The sequence below is a fragment of the Solea senegalensis genome, linkage group LG20 (assembly GCF_019176455.1).
Source record: "Solea senegalensis isolate Sse05_10M linkage group LG20, IFAPA_SoseM_1, whole genome shotgun sequence".
In the NCBI taxonomy this organism is placed as follows: Eukaryota; Metazoa; Chordata; class Actinopteri; order Pleuronectiformes; family Soleidae; genus Solea; species Solea senegalensis.
The window spans coordinates 15,391,087-15,406,151 of NC_058039.1; the positions used below are offsets into that span (position 1 = coordinate 15,391,087).

General features: G+C 41.8%; 2 protein-coding genes across 4 annotated transcripts; both read left to right on the forward strand.

Moving 5' to 3' along the window:
- The first annotated feature begins 693 nt into the window (after positions 1–693).
- kifc1 (kinesin family member C1) lies at positions 694–6,638 on the forward strand. Of its 3 annotated transcripts, none has more exons than XM_044052893.1 (17): positions 694–764; positions 1,072–1,159; positions 1,554–1,653; positions 1,846–1,899; positions 2,416–2,493; positions 2,898–3,102; positions 3,212–3,377; positions 3,599–3,766; positions 3,988–4,101; positions 4,181–4,267; positions 4,396–4,593; positions 4,820–4,984; positions 5,072–5,210; positions 5,304–5,443; positions 5,569–5,642; positions 5,788–5,863; positions 6,128–6,638. In XM_044052893.1, the coding sequence occupies exons 2-17, from the start codon at positions 1,073–1,075 to the stop codon at positions 6,170–6,172; spliced, it is 1,896 nt and encodes a 631-aa protein (XP_043908828.1). In that variant the 5' UTR covers positions 694–764; position 1,072; the 3' UTR covers positions 6,173–6,638. The 3 variants fall into 3 exon arrangements, with proteins under 3 accessions (XP_043908828.1, XP_043908830.1, XP_043908829.1); XM_044052895.1 differs by having other exon boundaries at positions 2,904–3,102; XM_044052894.1 differs by having other exon boundaries at positions 760–964.
- Positions 6,639–6,713: 75 nt separating this feature from the next.
- Positions 6,714–13,866, forward strand: zbtb22b (zinc finger and BTB domain containing 22b). The gene is made up of 5 exons (XM_044052892.1): positions 6,714–7,715; positions 8,852–9,079; positions 9,387–10,151; positions 10,698–10,976; positions 11,101–13,866. Exons 1-5 carry the CDS (start codon positions 7,641–7,643, stop codon positions 12,172–12,174), a joined length of 2,421 nt encoding a protein of 806 aa, XP_043908827.1. The 5' UTR covers positions 6,714–7,640; the 3' UTR covers positions 12,175–13,866.
- The last annotated feature ends 1,199 nt before the right edge of the window (positions 13,867–15,065 follow it).

Here is a 15,065-nt window from a genome sequence, read left to right on the forward strand (position 1 = left end):
CAATGTAAAACATCATCAAAGTACAATTCATCTTAAGAAAAAAAACTCATCTAATATCATGTGTTTTAAAAATCTAAAACAAATCTAAAAAGCACATAACATTTTTTCTATCAGTGCTTCCCAAAGTGTGGGCCAGGGCCCACTGGTGGACTTATGTGGTATTTCAGGAAGGAAGGCTATATAAATATATCTGGTCTAGTAATCTAATAATAATAATAATCGCAGTCGTGCAGTCCTAAAATATGTATGATAAAAGTTGTTATCCAAATGTTAATGATATACGTTAAAAATGAACTAAACATACTGTGTATCAAGGCTTCTTATAGTAATCAATTTTATGATAATTTTTCCATAATTTTAATTTCAGGTTTTTTTCAATTATCTTTCGTGGTAATTTACCGAAACGTTTAGAAAGTGATGATTTAAATTACTTAAATAAATAAAAATAAAAAGGCAAACATTACTATTTTGTACGCGTTGTACGCGTTTTCTAAAGGAAATGAGGAAAACAAGGTTCGTTTTATTTATCAGCTTATCGCTACATGGAGGCAGCTGTGCGAACAGCGTGTATCCCGCCCAAGCGGGACGCTCGTTGCAGTGTGGCAAAGACACTAAAACACGGAGGTGTGTCTTTGCCTTGGCTGGACCAATCACAGCCGGTTGAGCGAAGCGCCCACCAAAACAGCCCAGTTTGAAATTCAAACGGTTTGAACACGGCGGAGGATTGAACCGCAAAAAATATAGAGAGCGGAATCAACGTTAAGGTGACTGTTTTTAATAGATTAAAGTTGATAATCTCGTTTATCTCCCTATAAAGCGCGCGTTGGAGACGATACGAGTAACAGGTCCAGTCATTTCGCTAAAATCGTAAAAGTTAACTTTAACAATGACGTGATCGTTAGCTTGTTTTGTTTTACGTGGCTAAGAGACAAGACAGTGCAGTCAAAGTTATTTTACTTTTACAGTAAGTTTAACAGAAATTGTTGTTGTTTTTTTTAAATTGCTCTGTGCTCAGTTTATTGATTATTTACAGTTAACTGACCATTATTTCTACTTATTTTCTGGATCTAGTATGTCTCGTTTACCCGTGATGTCAAGCAAACGGGTTCTTACGAACAGCAGCGGCTCAGAGAACGGACAAGACATGGCTCCAGCTCAGGTTTGTATTAAACACATCTTTGTTTCACTCTGGTTTAGTTGACTACTACTATTACTACTACGACTGCTGCTGCCACTACTACTAGTTAGTTGCAATTCTAGTGTATATTAAACTTTTGTTGTTTTGCATTTAAAGAAAGATATATTGTGATTATTGAGTAATTGCCAAAGCTGTAGCATAATAATAAGCATTGCTGTGCAAAAGAAAGCAGTGTAAACAGATTCATGATATGGGACTTCTTTTTAGTCACATTGAGTGATCCTGGTATGTAAGCCATGTTTGAATAACACATTTTAAAGCCAATATTAGCTACTTATGCATCCTTATGCAAGTATGTCTTAAGCTCAAGAAGTTATATCATCTTTCTTTCTATTTTTACACTGGTGGTTTGCAGAAAAGGATTCGTAAGGACCCAGAATCTGCCAAACCTCAGGCAGCATCTACAGTCGTCGGAGGCAGGCGGCCTCCTGCTCTAGCAACCAGGGCACCTCTGTGTAAGTTCTCTTGTTTCATAAAAGTCACAATGAAGGCTTTGCACTGACTGTGAAAGGAGTAAATTTATCCTGACGTTTGTTTGTCTGTCATTACACACTGATAATATGCCTATATACTGTATACCAACAATATTTTGGAGATAAGATATAATAAATCACATGTTTCACATATATCCTTTTTCCATCACACAGCAAAGCCAGTCAGGAGTGTGGGAGCTGCCACTGTGGCTGTTGGTCCTTCCAGAGGTATGAAAATGATCTGACTGCTTGGTGACTTTGGAGCAACAGGCATTTTTAATGCCAGAATCAGAATACTTTTATTATCCTGAAGGAAATTGTTTCATTCATTACATGCATTGTAATGACTGGCCTTTGATTTAAGCAGTGATTGAGAATTACAGAAAGAAAAAAAAACAGCTAATTGGGCTGCAGTGATTAATTGGACACTCAATGAATCCCCAACTATTTTGCTAATTGGTCTTAGAGTTTCGTTTTTAATGATTAAAATAAAGTTTCTGATTTTTCAGCTTCTTAAATGTGAGCTTTGTCTGTTTTTTTTTAAATGTAACAAAGAAAATTTTAAAACACAATCATTTTGGTATATTTGAGAAAAAAACACAAACAACTAATAGATTAATAATGAAAATAATTGTTAATTGCAGCAATAACAGCTAATAGTAGATTATAAAAAATCATGTGATATTTTTAGAGACAGATGTGGGTGATATATAAACATGCTTGATTATTGTAATGTCCCACCAGGTGTCCTGAAATCATCAACAGCTGCAGCAAAGGGAGGCAACGTGAAACAACCAGTCGCATCCACTGCACCAAAGACAGGTGAGAACTCCATCATCCATTTGTGCCCAAACACATGAGAGTGAATTTAGGAGAATTTGCAAAAGTTTTGTATTGTATCTCCAATTTGTCTACACAGCACCGATGTTTTTGGAGCCCTAAAACGTTATTTTGGAAAATGGCTCACATAGTGAAAATAGAAGAATGGAAATGATTGTACCTCGAAAGCTGTGTGCATAAGGAACTTGTCTTTGTTTATGACTAGCACAGAACTAGAAAAACCAGCCTCTCTGACTAGTTACAAACTGGTTAGGGAGGTTTAGCTTATTATTGATAGTTGTCGGTGTTCTACTGTGGTATTTCTGTGTAAAAGCCATACAGTTTCTTTTGTCCTGACCCAATGAGGTCTGAACAGAACTTTTCACTTCACATGATGGTTCTCTTAGTCACAGGTGGGGGCGGCAACACTCGACGGCTTCCATGGGACCTGAAGGGTAAGGTCTCTGACATGGAGGGAAAGATCCGTAACTACCAGACCAAGTTTAAATCTGTCAACCAGGAGAATGAGGATCTGAAAGGCTCCATGGTCCAGACTCAGTCAAAAGTGGGTGCTTTGCAGAAAGAGCTAGAGAGCCAGAGGAATCAGATCAGGTACAAAGACGAAAAGAAGAAAGGAAATGTTTGAAATGAACATTTTACCCTCATTAGATTGTAGCATGAACTAATGTGTCTGTTTGTGATCCATTCAACCGATTTAAAGTGAGTATGAGGAGGAGCTGCAGGTGCTGGCTGGAGTCCGGGATGAGTTGGAGAAAGTGTCCAGTGAGAGGAGCACTCTTCAGAGGGAATTCTCCAATTTAGAGGGCAAATACAAGGTCATGGAGACTCTGCGAGATAGCCAAGAGACGGAGCTACAAACCCTCAAGGTACAAAGTCAACTGCCACGCAGCAGCTGCATTATTACATACATTTAACATTTGGAAAAACTTGATCTACCAGTGGTGCAATTGCCATCTGATACCTGTAAATTATTATTACAACCAAAATCACACGGCTCTCCTGAAATCCAATCAAGAATTTAAGAAACGGGAAACCGGGTGGTCAGATTTTGGAAAATACAAGATGTTCCTTCCTTTTTCCACCCCAGATGAAACTTTCAGTGCAGGAGTCGACTCTGACTCGCGTGCAGGCGAATCTCAGAGACCGAGAAGAAGAGGTCCGCTGTCTCAAAGAGACTGTGGCCCAGCAGAAGGACGAGCTTCATGGCGGGGAAATGGAGCGCAGGCGGCTTCACAACACCATTCAGGAGCTCAAGGTGAGTTATGTTGTTTATTAGGCCTTTTAGCTGAACTGTGTGATTTGATTGGGTTTTGACACTTGATATTTGAAGCTCTACAAAAACACAAGTTGCATGTTGTTTTGTTTCTACTTAATTGTGAAAATAGTCACTGGTTACAGCCCTATTGTCAGCATTTTACCACCAAAGCTTTCTCTCTGACAAATGAGACTAACCTGACCATCACCTTTCTCAAATAGGGTAATATCAGGGTGTTTTGCAGAGTGCGCCCCCTGCTGACTGGAGGCCTGACCAAACACATCCAACTACCAGCCTGTGACAACAAGTTGATAACGCTGGCCAAAACAGAGGAGGTGAGAATCACAGCAGACCTATTAAATGTGTGTTTGTGGTCAAGGATTTTAATGGTTTTTGATTTCCTCTGCTGTACAGTCGCACACAGGCAAAACTGCAGACACCCAGAAGAACTACAACTTCAATTTTGACCGTGTGTTTGGCCCCGGGACTTCACAACAAGAGGTAAACGATAAAATCAGAACCTTCAAAGTCCTGAATAGAAAGTACCAACATCTTCTGAAATGTATTTTTGCTTTGTCCCGTCAAAGCAGGAAATGTCATTAAGACATGTCACTTTTTTTTGTCTTTAGGTCTTTGAGGAGATCTCTTTGCTGGTGCAGTCAGCACTCGACGGCTACAACGTCTGCTGCTTTGCCTACGGCCAGACAGGAAGTGGAAAGACATACACCATGGAGGGAGATGAGTTTGATGATGCCAGAGGAGTCATCCCCAGAGCCGTGCAGCAAATCTTTAAAGCAGCAGAGAAGCTTGGAGCTCAAGGCTGGGAGGTTAGTGTGTGCGCTTGTATTTGTTGCTTATTTAGGATCCTTTCCTGGCAGAACCTAATTTCTGAGGAACTGGTTAAGAGGAAAATCTGTGTATGAGGGAAAGAACACATTCAGTATGTTAAAGGTTGTAACACCTTTTTCTCTTAAGCTGGTCATTTTAAGCTAGGGTGAATCACCAACCTTTACAGAACAGTAAGGCATCAGAATAATTCTGTTTCCCCCTCAGTTCGCCTTCACCGCGAGCTTCGTTGAGATCTACAACGAGACCCTGCGAGATCTCCTCTACACCGGCAAAGCCAACAAGAGGCCCGAGCACGAGATCCGCAAGTCCACCAACAACGAGGTGACCATCACCAACCTCACCTATGAGAAGGTCGCCAACGAGGACCAGGTACGACGGGGAAAGTAGTGGTGAATATTTGACCTGGCGAAGGAAGGTATGAGTTCCATATCTAATAACTATGCTGATCTCCTGCAGGTTCATGGCCTGATTGCACTGGCCAATCAGAATCGCTCCACAGCCCAGACGGCCCAGAATGACCGCTCCTCCCGCTCACATTCAGTCTTCCAGCTGGATATTGAGGGAGTGAACACCGGCAGGGACATCAAATGCAAATGTGAGTATAGTCTCATTCTTTTAGTGCCACAATCAGGACGGTGCCTTCACTTAAACCTCCCTAATAAATATGTCTGTGTATGTGTGTGTGTAGCCACTCTGTGCCTGGTGGACTTGGCTGGCAGTGAGCGAATGATGAAGAGTCAGTCTCAGGGTGAGCGCTTCAAAGAGATGACGGCCATCAACGGCTCCCTGTCTAACCTGGGCATCGTTATCGCGGCGCTGGCTAACAAGGTCAGTGACCAGGAGCCTGGAACTGTGTGTGTGTGTGTGTGTGTGTGTGTGTGTTTGTGTACACATATATAATTTATAATATAGTAAATATAATTTATTTACTCTTAATTGTGTTTGCCTTCCAGGAAAGCTATGTTCCGTACAGAAACTCCAAGCTCACCTACCTTCTGCAGGGCTGCTTGGGAGGAAACAGCAAAACGTGAGTTAATTGTAATGTTTACTTGTTTTTTTTAAATTTGAAAGTACTACATGCCATGCTTAGAGTTGTTTTGGTGGTTTTTGTGTCTTGAAACAATGCCTTTGATTTACACTGGCTGTATTTCTGTCTTCCTTATTCCATCCAGCCTGATGTTTGTGAACATCGCTCCAGAGACGGACAGCTTTGGAGAAACTCTCAACTCGTTGAGGTTTGCCAGCAAGGTCAGTGGCATCTCTGTGTGTTTAGTTTAATAACTTCTTGTTAAGGTCCTTGGTAGTTAGATAATACCAGTACAGTAATTACATGGTGTGAAAGTGTGTTTCAGAAATACCGGGGTACTTAAATCCCAATGTTTAATCAATGTCTGACCTGCTTTGATAAGAGTCTGAAAAGTTAATTTTACAGCACATTGGATGAGTCTAACCTATACCTCATTCTTACTCATTATTTTAAATATGTAATATAAGTTTTTCTGTCTTCCACAGGTGAACGACTGTGTCATTGGGACTGCAAGTGCCAATAGGAAGTAGATTGAAGCTCGGAAAAAAAACCTTCTTTCTTTTTCTTTTTTTTTTTAAATCATCATAATCACAGCATGAAACTGAGTCTTCACTAACACACATTGGTACCACTGTAAAAACCAAAAACTCCATTTTGAATATTCTCAGGGCCTTAAACTAGTGGTCGCTAACCAAGGCTTTCAAAAATTCTCACACCTTTTCGTTTAAATCAAGTGGTTGTTTATATGCATATATCAATGTCTTTTTTTAATAGAAAAATACACAAACAACTCTCTATAACATAATCAGTCAAGCATGTAATTCTGATTGATTGCAAATAAATGTAGTACAAGTAAACTGTCACTGTCACTTTTTATGTTACACTTTTATTAGTAAGTAGTCATTGTGTGTATTTTTGTTTTTTGTATATATACATTTTCCATCTGTACTTTCAGAGCCAACATGCTGAATAAAGACATTCAGGTGGGATATAGCATTTCCTTTGCCATCTTAATGTTTATTTGAAGATGACAAAAAGCACACAGCAAAAAACATATTGTTTCTGTGACTGATGAGGATTTGCCAAAGTTTACTGTGGTGTTTCAATCGTCAAATATACAGTGAATCAAAATTACATATTAAAATCAGACTATGGATGACACTGACAACTGTTTGGTGCAGTAATACTGATGTAATATACGGACGGCTTAATTCATTCACTATCAACATTAGCAACTTTCAACATTTTGACTTATTAACTTACTACAATTTTGTCTTAGGATGTGACAACTTAAGTAAAAACTTTTTTTACTTAAAACAAAATATTGATTTACAATCTCAACATTTTTCTGTATCTGTATCTCAAAAGTAGCGATTTACTGTCTCAAAACAACACATTGATATCTCAACATTTAGAACATTATTATCTCAAATTGACTATTTCAACATCTGTGACTAGTAAGTAAATTCTTAGTATTCACTTGTAACAATGTAACAAAAAAATGATTTATTACCTCATTTTCACTTTGTTTTTGAAAATAATGGATTTTTGTTTCAAACTAATGACTTACTAACTGAAAATGACGTATCTCAAAGATGATGACTTATTATGCGCATTTTCCCGTCAAGTCATTATGACAGTGATGGTGTTCCATAATCATGCAGTCACAGATGTGTTTGTTTTAATTTGCATTCGCTGAACAACATCGTTATATAAGTTTTAGAGCGCGTGCAAATGGCTTTTTGTAAAAACAACATTTCACTGTTTGGTTTTCAATTAAACGAACGTGGCGTTTCTCAGTGTATTCTATAAGCGTATTTTGTAACGCTGGCGTTATTTATTTATTAAGGTTGTTTTTTTGTTTTTTTTTCTGATTTTCTGTCGGCCGAAGTCTGGCTCGTCTGTCTGGCAGACTGTTAAAGGCGACGCGTCGCTGTCTGCCGCCGCTCGGGGTTAGATGGAGAGAAGAAGAAAAAGAGGAAAATTGTTTTAAAATGGATGACAAACTTCGGGACAAATAGGCAGGACATCGTGTCCTCGGCACTGTCAACCGCTGCTCTGTCCACTGAAACGGTGAGTTTAATGTCTCGGGTTTTTTTGTGATTCTTGAGCCGGCCGTGTGAGCTATAGCTAGCAGGCTAACGTCACATCTGTAACGGTATGATGATGATGATGATGATGATGGTGTGTGTGTGTGGCAGAGAAGAGAAGCGCCAATAAATCGCAATAAAACACCTTCATCACAACAACAACATCAGCACTTACACCTCCTACATCACATGTCCACTGCTCTGCTCGTGTAGCAGCATGACAACTACAACTGTGTCTGTGCTCCAACTGTTCATTTGCACTAATGACAGCTACAGGAAAGAGTGTGTACGTGTGTGTGTGTGTACTTGTACTTGTATTTGTTGCCTGTTTAGGACCAGACATAAACTCCACTTTTCAGGACCCGTAGACAGAACCTGGACTGAATGAGGCAAAAACTAATTTCTGAGAAACTGGTCAAGTTTAAGGCTAAATTTTGCATCATGGTTAGGGTTAGTCATTAACTGGTTATGGTTAACCTTTAGAACACAGACCAATTAGGTTGCTTTCCCCGATTACTATGTGAAAATGTATGGGGTTCGGAGGCTATAAGACTGTGCAATATAGTGTCTTATATACTTTTTTCATTTTCACCAACTATATGAACACACCTGAGCAAAATAGGTTGGCAAAATAAAATTGGATTGAATTTGTTTGATTTAGGTTTAATTTTTGATTTGAACAACAATAGAGATCAAACAGTTTAAAAGCTTTAAATTGTACAAACAATTTTGACACTGTAAATGTAAAGAAATATATTATAATTTTGTCTAAAAATCCTAAAAAAGACAATCAGGGAAACTGGGCGGAAGTTACCTGGCCTGAGGAAGATGGCGTTTACAGCAGGATAATGGTAGAGAAAAGTATCTTAAGAGATGCTCCATCCACGTTCAATACATAGACTTTATGCACTTTGTTCTCTATGATGTGAATAAACAGAGAAATCCTAAACTTTTAACTTTCCACGGACATTTTTTTTTAACTTAGACAGATATTGTGATGTATCGTGATGTGATTGTGGACCATGGACCATGTATCGCGTTTCGTATCGTATCTACAAAAATTCAACCCATTTAAACTACCAAAGCTTTTGGAGTCATGAAAGTTTTTCTACCATCTAGATGCAGTCTCTGCCCATGGAGGTGGGCAGCAGCAGCTCGGCTCCTGGCGATACACTGGGCTCGATGGTGGAGGTGTGTTTCCCCAGCGCTCAGGCTTCAGTGCTGGACAGCCTGAACCGGCAAAGGGAGGACGGCCAACTCTGTGACCTCTCCATCCACGTCCAGGGACACGTTTTCAAGGCCCACCGCTGCGTCCTGGCCGCATCCTCACCCTACTTCCAAGACCAGGTGGGGATTTTATCTGAAATTTGAAAGCAAGAAATTTGAATGTTAAATTAATTTTTCAGTTGTGGTCAGAAGCATTATGTGTCCAGGTTTGTCTCTCTGTCTGTCTCATTTTTGTCAAGAATGTCATTAGGGAATCATTTCAAAATTGGCTCAGACGATCTCACATCTGCAGATTAAATGCTTTGAGCAGAGAATGTTGCATGATTTTCCATGATTTTAAACCTAATTTTTAAACACTGGTGGTCAGTGATACGTTGGTCACTTTACATGGTCTTAAACATATGTATTGTCCTTCATCCTTCCCCAGGTCCTACTGAAGAACATGTCCACAGTCTCCATCCCTGCAGTGATGGACCCGCTGGCATTTGAGAGCGTGCTGAGCTGCGCCTACACCGGTCAGCTGCGCATGCTACGCGACGACATTGTCAACTACCTCACGGTGGGAAGTGTCCTGCAGATGTGGCACATCGTGGACAAATGCACGGAACTGCTGAAGGAGGGACGAGCTGCAGCTGGAGGAGGGAACAGCGGAGGAGGAGGAGGCGGAGACGCTGTGCAGGACAGGGGCAGTGTGGGAGGAGGAGAGGTGTCAGCTAACCCCGGCTGCAGCAGCAGCAGCAGCAACGGGGACGGTGTCACAGCAGGTGGTAATGGAGCCGGTGGCGACGTTGGTGGGGGTCAGTCTCACGTCGCAGGCTCAAACGAGCCCCAGCGCGTTTCCCACACTCCCAGCCACGCGACAGTGAGTGAGAGTCAGTCTCCCAGCAGCACCAACTACTTCAGCCCCAGAGACGGCAGCAGTTTTGGGGGAGGGGGTGCGGCCACAGCTGGGGCCTCAGTGGACGGTGGCAGGGCCAGCAACACCCCCAGCTACTGCACGCCATCAGGAGGGGAGGAGGCCTTTCTCATTGAGGAAGAGGAGGAGGAAGTAGAGGAGGAAGAGGAGGAGGTGCTGTACAACCAGAGGAAGAGAACAAGAGGAGGAGGAAGCAGCGGGAGGAAGAAGAAAATGAGCTCAGTGTCAGAGCAGGAAGTCGGGGTCAGTGACAGCTTTGGAGTCTCTTCTTATCAGGTGAGGCTCCTCCTACTTTAAATTCATCACTCATCACACACAATTTTGTTAGAAAGTTTCAAAATCAACCTTTACCTAATCAAGTTACTGTGTGTTTTAGTTTTGGTATTTGTGTCTTACCATTTTTTCTCATTATAAGTATGCTGAGTCAGCATTTCTAACTCGAGGGTTATTGTTTTCTTTATTACTGTTGTATTTTTTGTATCCTTCTCTTATCTGTCGCTGCTGTCTCTTCCTACATTTTTTCATCTGGTCATCAAAATGTTACAAGTGTTGTTACGTTTTTTCAAAAGCTGTCATTAGTTGTTTTCAGATATGAACTAGAGAAAATGTTTGGAGAATTAAGTCCAAATGTTATCTTACGTTCATAAATGATAAGTGGCACAGCAGTCACATCCAGAGAATGTACAGATCCACTTTTGAGGATATTTGTGTTCTCTGGACACTCTATGGAAAATGTCTGGTCTTCAGTGCATGTCTGAAAGCAGCTTCTGACAACAGAGACCAGATTGTCTCATGAGAACTTTGAAACATCTAAACTTAAAGGACGGGGAGGAGCAGGCGTTGCCACTGCAGAACCGTCCCACCTACAGCCAGCCAAGCATCATGCCACGTAAACAGTGGGTGGTGGTGAAGAGCGAACGTCTGGAGGACGACGACCTCATCGTCGTGTCCGGAGAGGAGGGTGGAGAGGACGAGGAGGACGAGGACGAGCGGGAGGTGGAGCTGGCCAGAGAGAGGGAGAGGAGTAACTTCAACATCTCCAACGTGAGGAGCCTCTCAGGTGAACTGGGCGGCAGAGCGGAGAATGACATGGACTCACAGGTGAGGTGAAAAACAGTCTGTGTAGCAACAAGATAAAGCATCCCAGGAATCTTGTTATCCATTATATTTAAATTTGCATAGCTAGAAAAACAGCGATTAATTCTAGTTCTCTCCCTGTCTCCAGATGGACTACTGTCAGTCTTCAGAAGACTACCTCAAATTTGAAGGCAGTTTAATGGACCAGACCTTAGCGCAGCACCTGCATGACAGCGCTGCAGGTCAGAGCCAGAGTGCTAACCGTGCAGTTTCAGCGCTGCTGGGTCAGGTTCAATCTGCAGCTTCAGCCCGAGCTCAGCTCTTTCCTCTGGACATGCAGGGGAACCAGATCCTCCTCTACAGTCAGGCCTCTGGACTCTCTCTGGACGCCACGGCGCCCTCTCTGGGGATGGCAGGTGGTATGATCGGGGCAGCCTCTTTTAAAGGTCCCGGTCTTGAGCACGGTGCGGTCCATCTGTCGGGCGGCCTGGGAATTGATGGCATGGACAGCGGTGGGATCGGAAGTGGCGGCAGCAGCAGCAGCGGTGGAGCTTCAGGGAAAGTGTTCATGTGTCACTGTGGGAAGACGTTCACCCACAAGAGCATGAGGGATCGGCACATTAACATGCACCTGGATCTGAGGCCGTTCCACTGCCCTGTCTGTGCCAAGAAGTTCAAGATGAAGCATCACCTGACGGAGCACATGAAGACGCACACTGGCCTGAAGCCGTACGACTGCCTCGGCTGTGGCAAGAAGTTCATGTGGCGCGACAGCTTCATGAGACACCGCTCTCACTGTGAGAGGCGCAGCAGGCTGGAAGAGCGCGGTGAAGGAGGGAGCGGCGGCGAGGGAGGGAGAAGAGTGGGAGGCGGAGCTGAGGAAGGGCCGGATTTGATTTCCGCTCCTCACCTCCTCCTGTCTGCAGGCGAGGGAGGGCAGGGTAATATTCTAGCTGGAGGAGGAGGAGGGAGAGGAGGAGGAGGAGGAGGAGGAGGAGTGTCCTCGCCGCATCTTCCACCTCAGCACAGCAGCGTCTCGGCCACAGGAAGTGGCAGCACTGCCACTCTGAGTAACAGCATGGCTGCCGCAGGCACACTTGTCGGGGTCGTGTCTCAGAGTCCAGGTCAGGGGTCTGGGATGTTTGGAGCTCTGGGGTTGAGTCGCAGTGTTTGCGGTGAAGACGTGTGTGAAGTCAGCGCTAACGACAGCAGCGTGACCTAAACCAAAACTTGTTTGTTATGTCCATCAGGCGCCTCCTGGACAGATGACGTTCCTGGTTTCTGCTGCTGTTTAGTTTTCTTGGAAGAAAGGGTGGAACAGCTCTTAGGAAATAAGCTTAACTGCCAACACTCGGACGCAACCTTAGCTATTGACTTCGCTGAGACTTGCCGACATCACCTGATGTTCCTGTTCCACAGAAAACTTAACAAAACCTGCCTCCGAAAAGTGGCCTCACAAACAAATGGACTTTTTTTCAGTGAGTAAGCTATTGTTTTAAATGTAAGTGGGTACTAAAGTTTGTTATTTTTGTGGAAGGATACGTACATGTCGAGAGGAAACCAAATACTAAAAGACGGCAGCACTTCATGACCTCTCACCGTCTGTGGCAACATTGTTGTCTCAGTAGAGTAGAAGAAAAGTGGCTGTTTTCTAAAATTGCTGTGATTTTTTTGCAGTGTCGTAATTGTGATTTTATTGCTGTAATCAGATTTTTAAAAAAACTAGGAGATTAGCCTCAGCCTGGTTTCCATTAAGATGTATCGCAAATTTTATTTCAAGTTAATTTATGAGTGTTTCCATGCATCCATCGTAATTCATCAGGATGACCAGTAGGTGGCCCAGGAAGGATGTCTTCTCTCATCTGTTTCTGTTTTGGTTCAAAACGTCATTCTTTATTTCACAGAATGTAGTTTTTCAGATTTACCTCTTATCATTTCTCCAAATTTTCCACCCTTCTTGTAAACTGTAAAAACTTTTATGCGATATTTCAAGATCTGTTTCCATTTACATTCCATTCCAATTGAAAATGCGGATAAAAATTGTTTTATTTCAAATCAAACTCAAAGAATGGAATCTTGCAGATCTGCGATGTTGTATCACATGATACTGCTGCGCTGCTTCTGCCTTAAACTCATCGTGATATACACTTTGTTGTCCTCGTCGAGAGAGAATCCTGAAATCTGATCCTGGATGTTTACTCGTTCACCACCACTTCTGCTGCTCTGAACCTGCTTTCACTTTCTTACTGTGTTGTTCACAGAGTTCTCGTGCTTTGAGTATATTATTCTGACTGTAAATACTTTATATATATATATATAGATATATATATATGTATATATATATATATATACAAATACAAATAGATGTATATGTTATCGGACCTTAAAAAGTGGACAAATCAGGAGTTAATTATTCTGAGAAAGAGAACGTTTTTCTTATTGTTCCACACTGAGTTTTCCCTAAAGATTTACCCATGATGCATCCCTTCCGGAAGTGTTGAGGAGTTTTTTTGTGAAACCTGCTGATGGATGGATTGTCATGACTTCCATACCTGAAACCCGGTTTGTTCCACGCATGTGTGAAGTGCGACTGTGAAGAAGGGAGGAGTTCAGCTGTAGCTGCAGCCACTCCGAAAACACGCCCACTGAGAAAACACACCCAGTAAGAAAACACGCCCCTTAAATGTTATCATTAAAACGTAAAATGTTATCATCATAAAAACTAACCACTAATGTTTTAGATGATGTCTTTTCTGTGATCCAATCAGCATCAAGTGGGCGTGTCTTTCCAGGGGCCCCTGCAGTTGGACACATTTGATTGGACACACATTGGCTACTTCTTTGCTTTTCAGCAGTTTTGGGGATTTTAAATGAAACAATGTTATATTTTGTTTCAGGAGGTATTCTTTAAATATAAATACACATTAGGGGTAATTAGGGGTGTTTGTTTGTTTTGTAGCAGTAACAGGAAGTAGTCGCACTTTCACATGGATTGAATTGGGTTCCTGGTTCAGATCGGGGTGGTGACAATCACAACTAAGCTATACAGTGTATAGAGTGTTTACCTCCTGTGAATGGCTGGACCCAATGAAGAGACCACCTCATTCTTTTTAGTAACTGTGATGCACAAAAACAAGTTTTAAATTATACTTAACTTTTTTTACTCTTTGAACAGTGTTTTCATGTGCACTGGTTTTGGCCTCACACATGATTGGATGAGATTCAATTCCAGGTCGAGTGGAGTCGTGTCTGCAACGTTTTGATTTTATATTTCAGAAATGTCTTAAAGGAAATGATTTGGGGCGATAATCATTACCATTATTGTGTGAAAAAAACAAACAAGATATCACTGAGATGGAGCAAGCGGCCTGGCCCCTTGTTTTTGCGAGTTTCTGCTTCTGTATGACAGCAGATTTTAGGTTGTTTTTTTTTTAAATCACAAAATTGTTATTTGTGTAGATATTATCAGTCTCTGGTGGTGATGGCCGACCCTGTTGCAACAGCCCCAGAACAGTGTTCACTGCAAGCAGGCTTCATTGTGACGCCCCCTCCTGGCCTCAGCTCATACTGTTAATAAGAGATTATAATATTAATATGAGCCACTGTGGCTGTGTTATTGTTAAGTGTTTTACGGGGTGTGGTGTTTAACATTCCCAATTTGCATAAAGCAAAGTTGACAAGAGGATGTGAATGTGTTTTCCTTCCATGAAGGATGAGGCGCGTGAGGATGTTTTTATACGCAGATCTGAAGCTCATGTGAAGTGTAAGGGTTTTATTTTGTTTCCTCCAGGACTCCAGGCTTCACGTTTTGTGAGTCATTTTGTTTCTGTTCCTGTTGAAATGCAGATTTATGGAGGAAAACACACTTTATTCGTGAGAATTTTGTCTTAAAAGCGTGCGGAGCAGAGACATTTTTGTCTTTATCAGTCTACTAATCATCGAGAAGAATTAATAATTAAAAAAAAATAATAATAGGTCAGTATGCCAGTGGTTCATGTCTTGTGAATGTAAACTGACACAGACAGTAGTCTTTCATTTCTGAGCAATATTGAGATGTAACCGTACGTTCTCTAAGAGGAATTAGATTTGTATTTAAGTTACAGTTAAATGTCT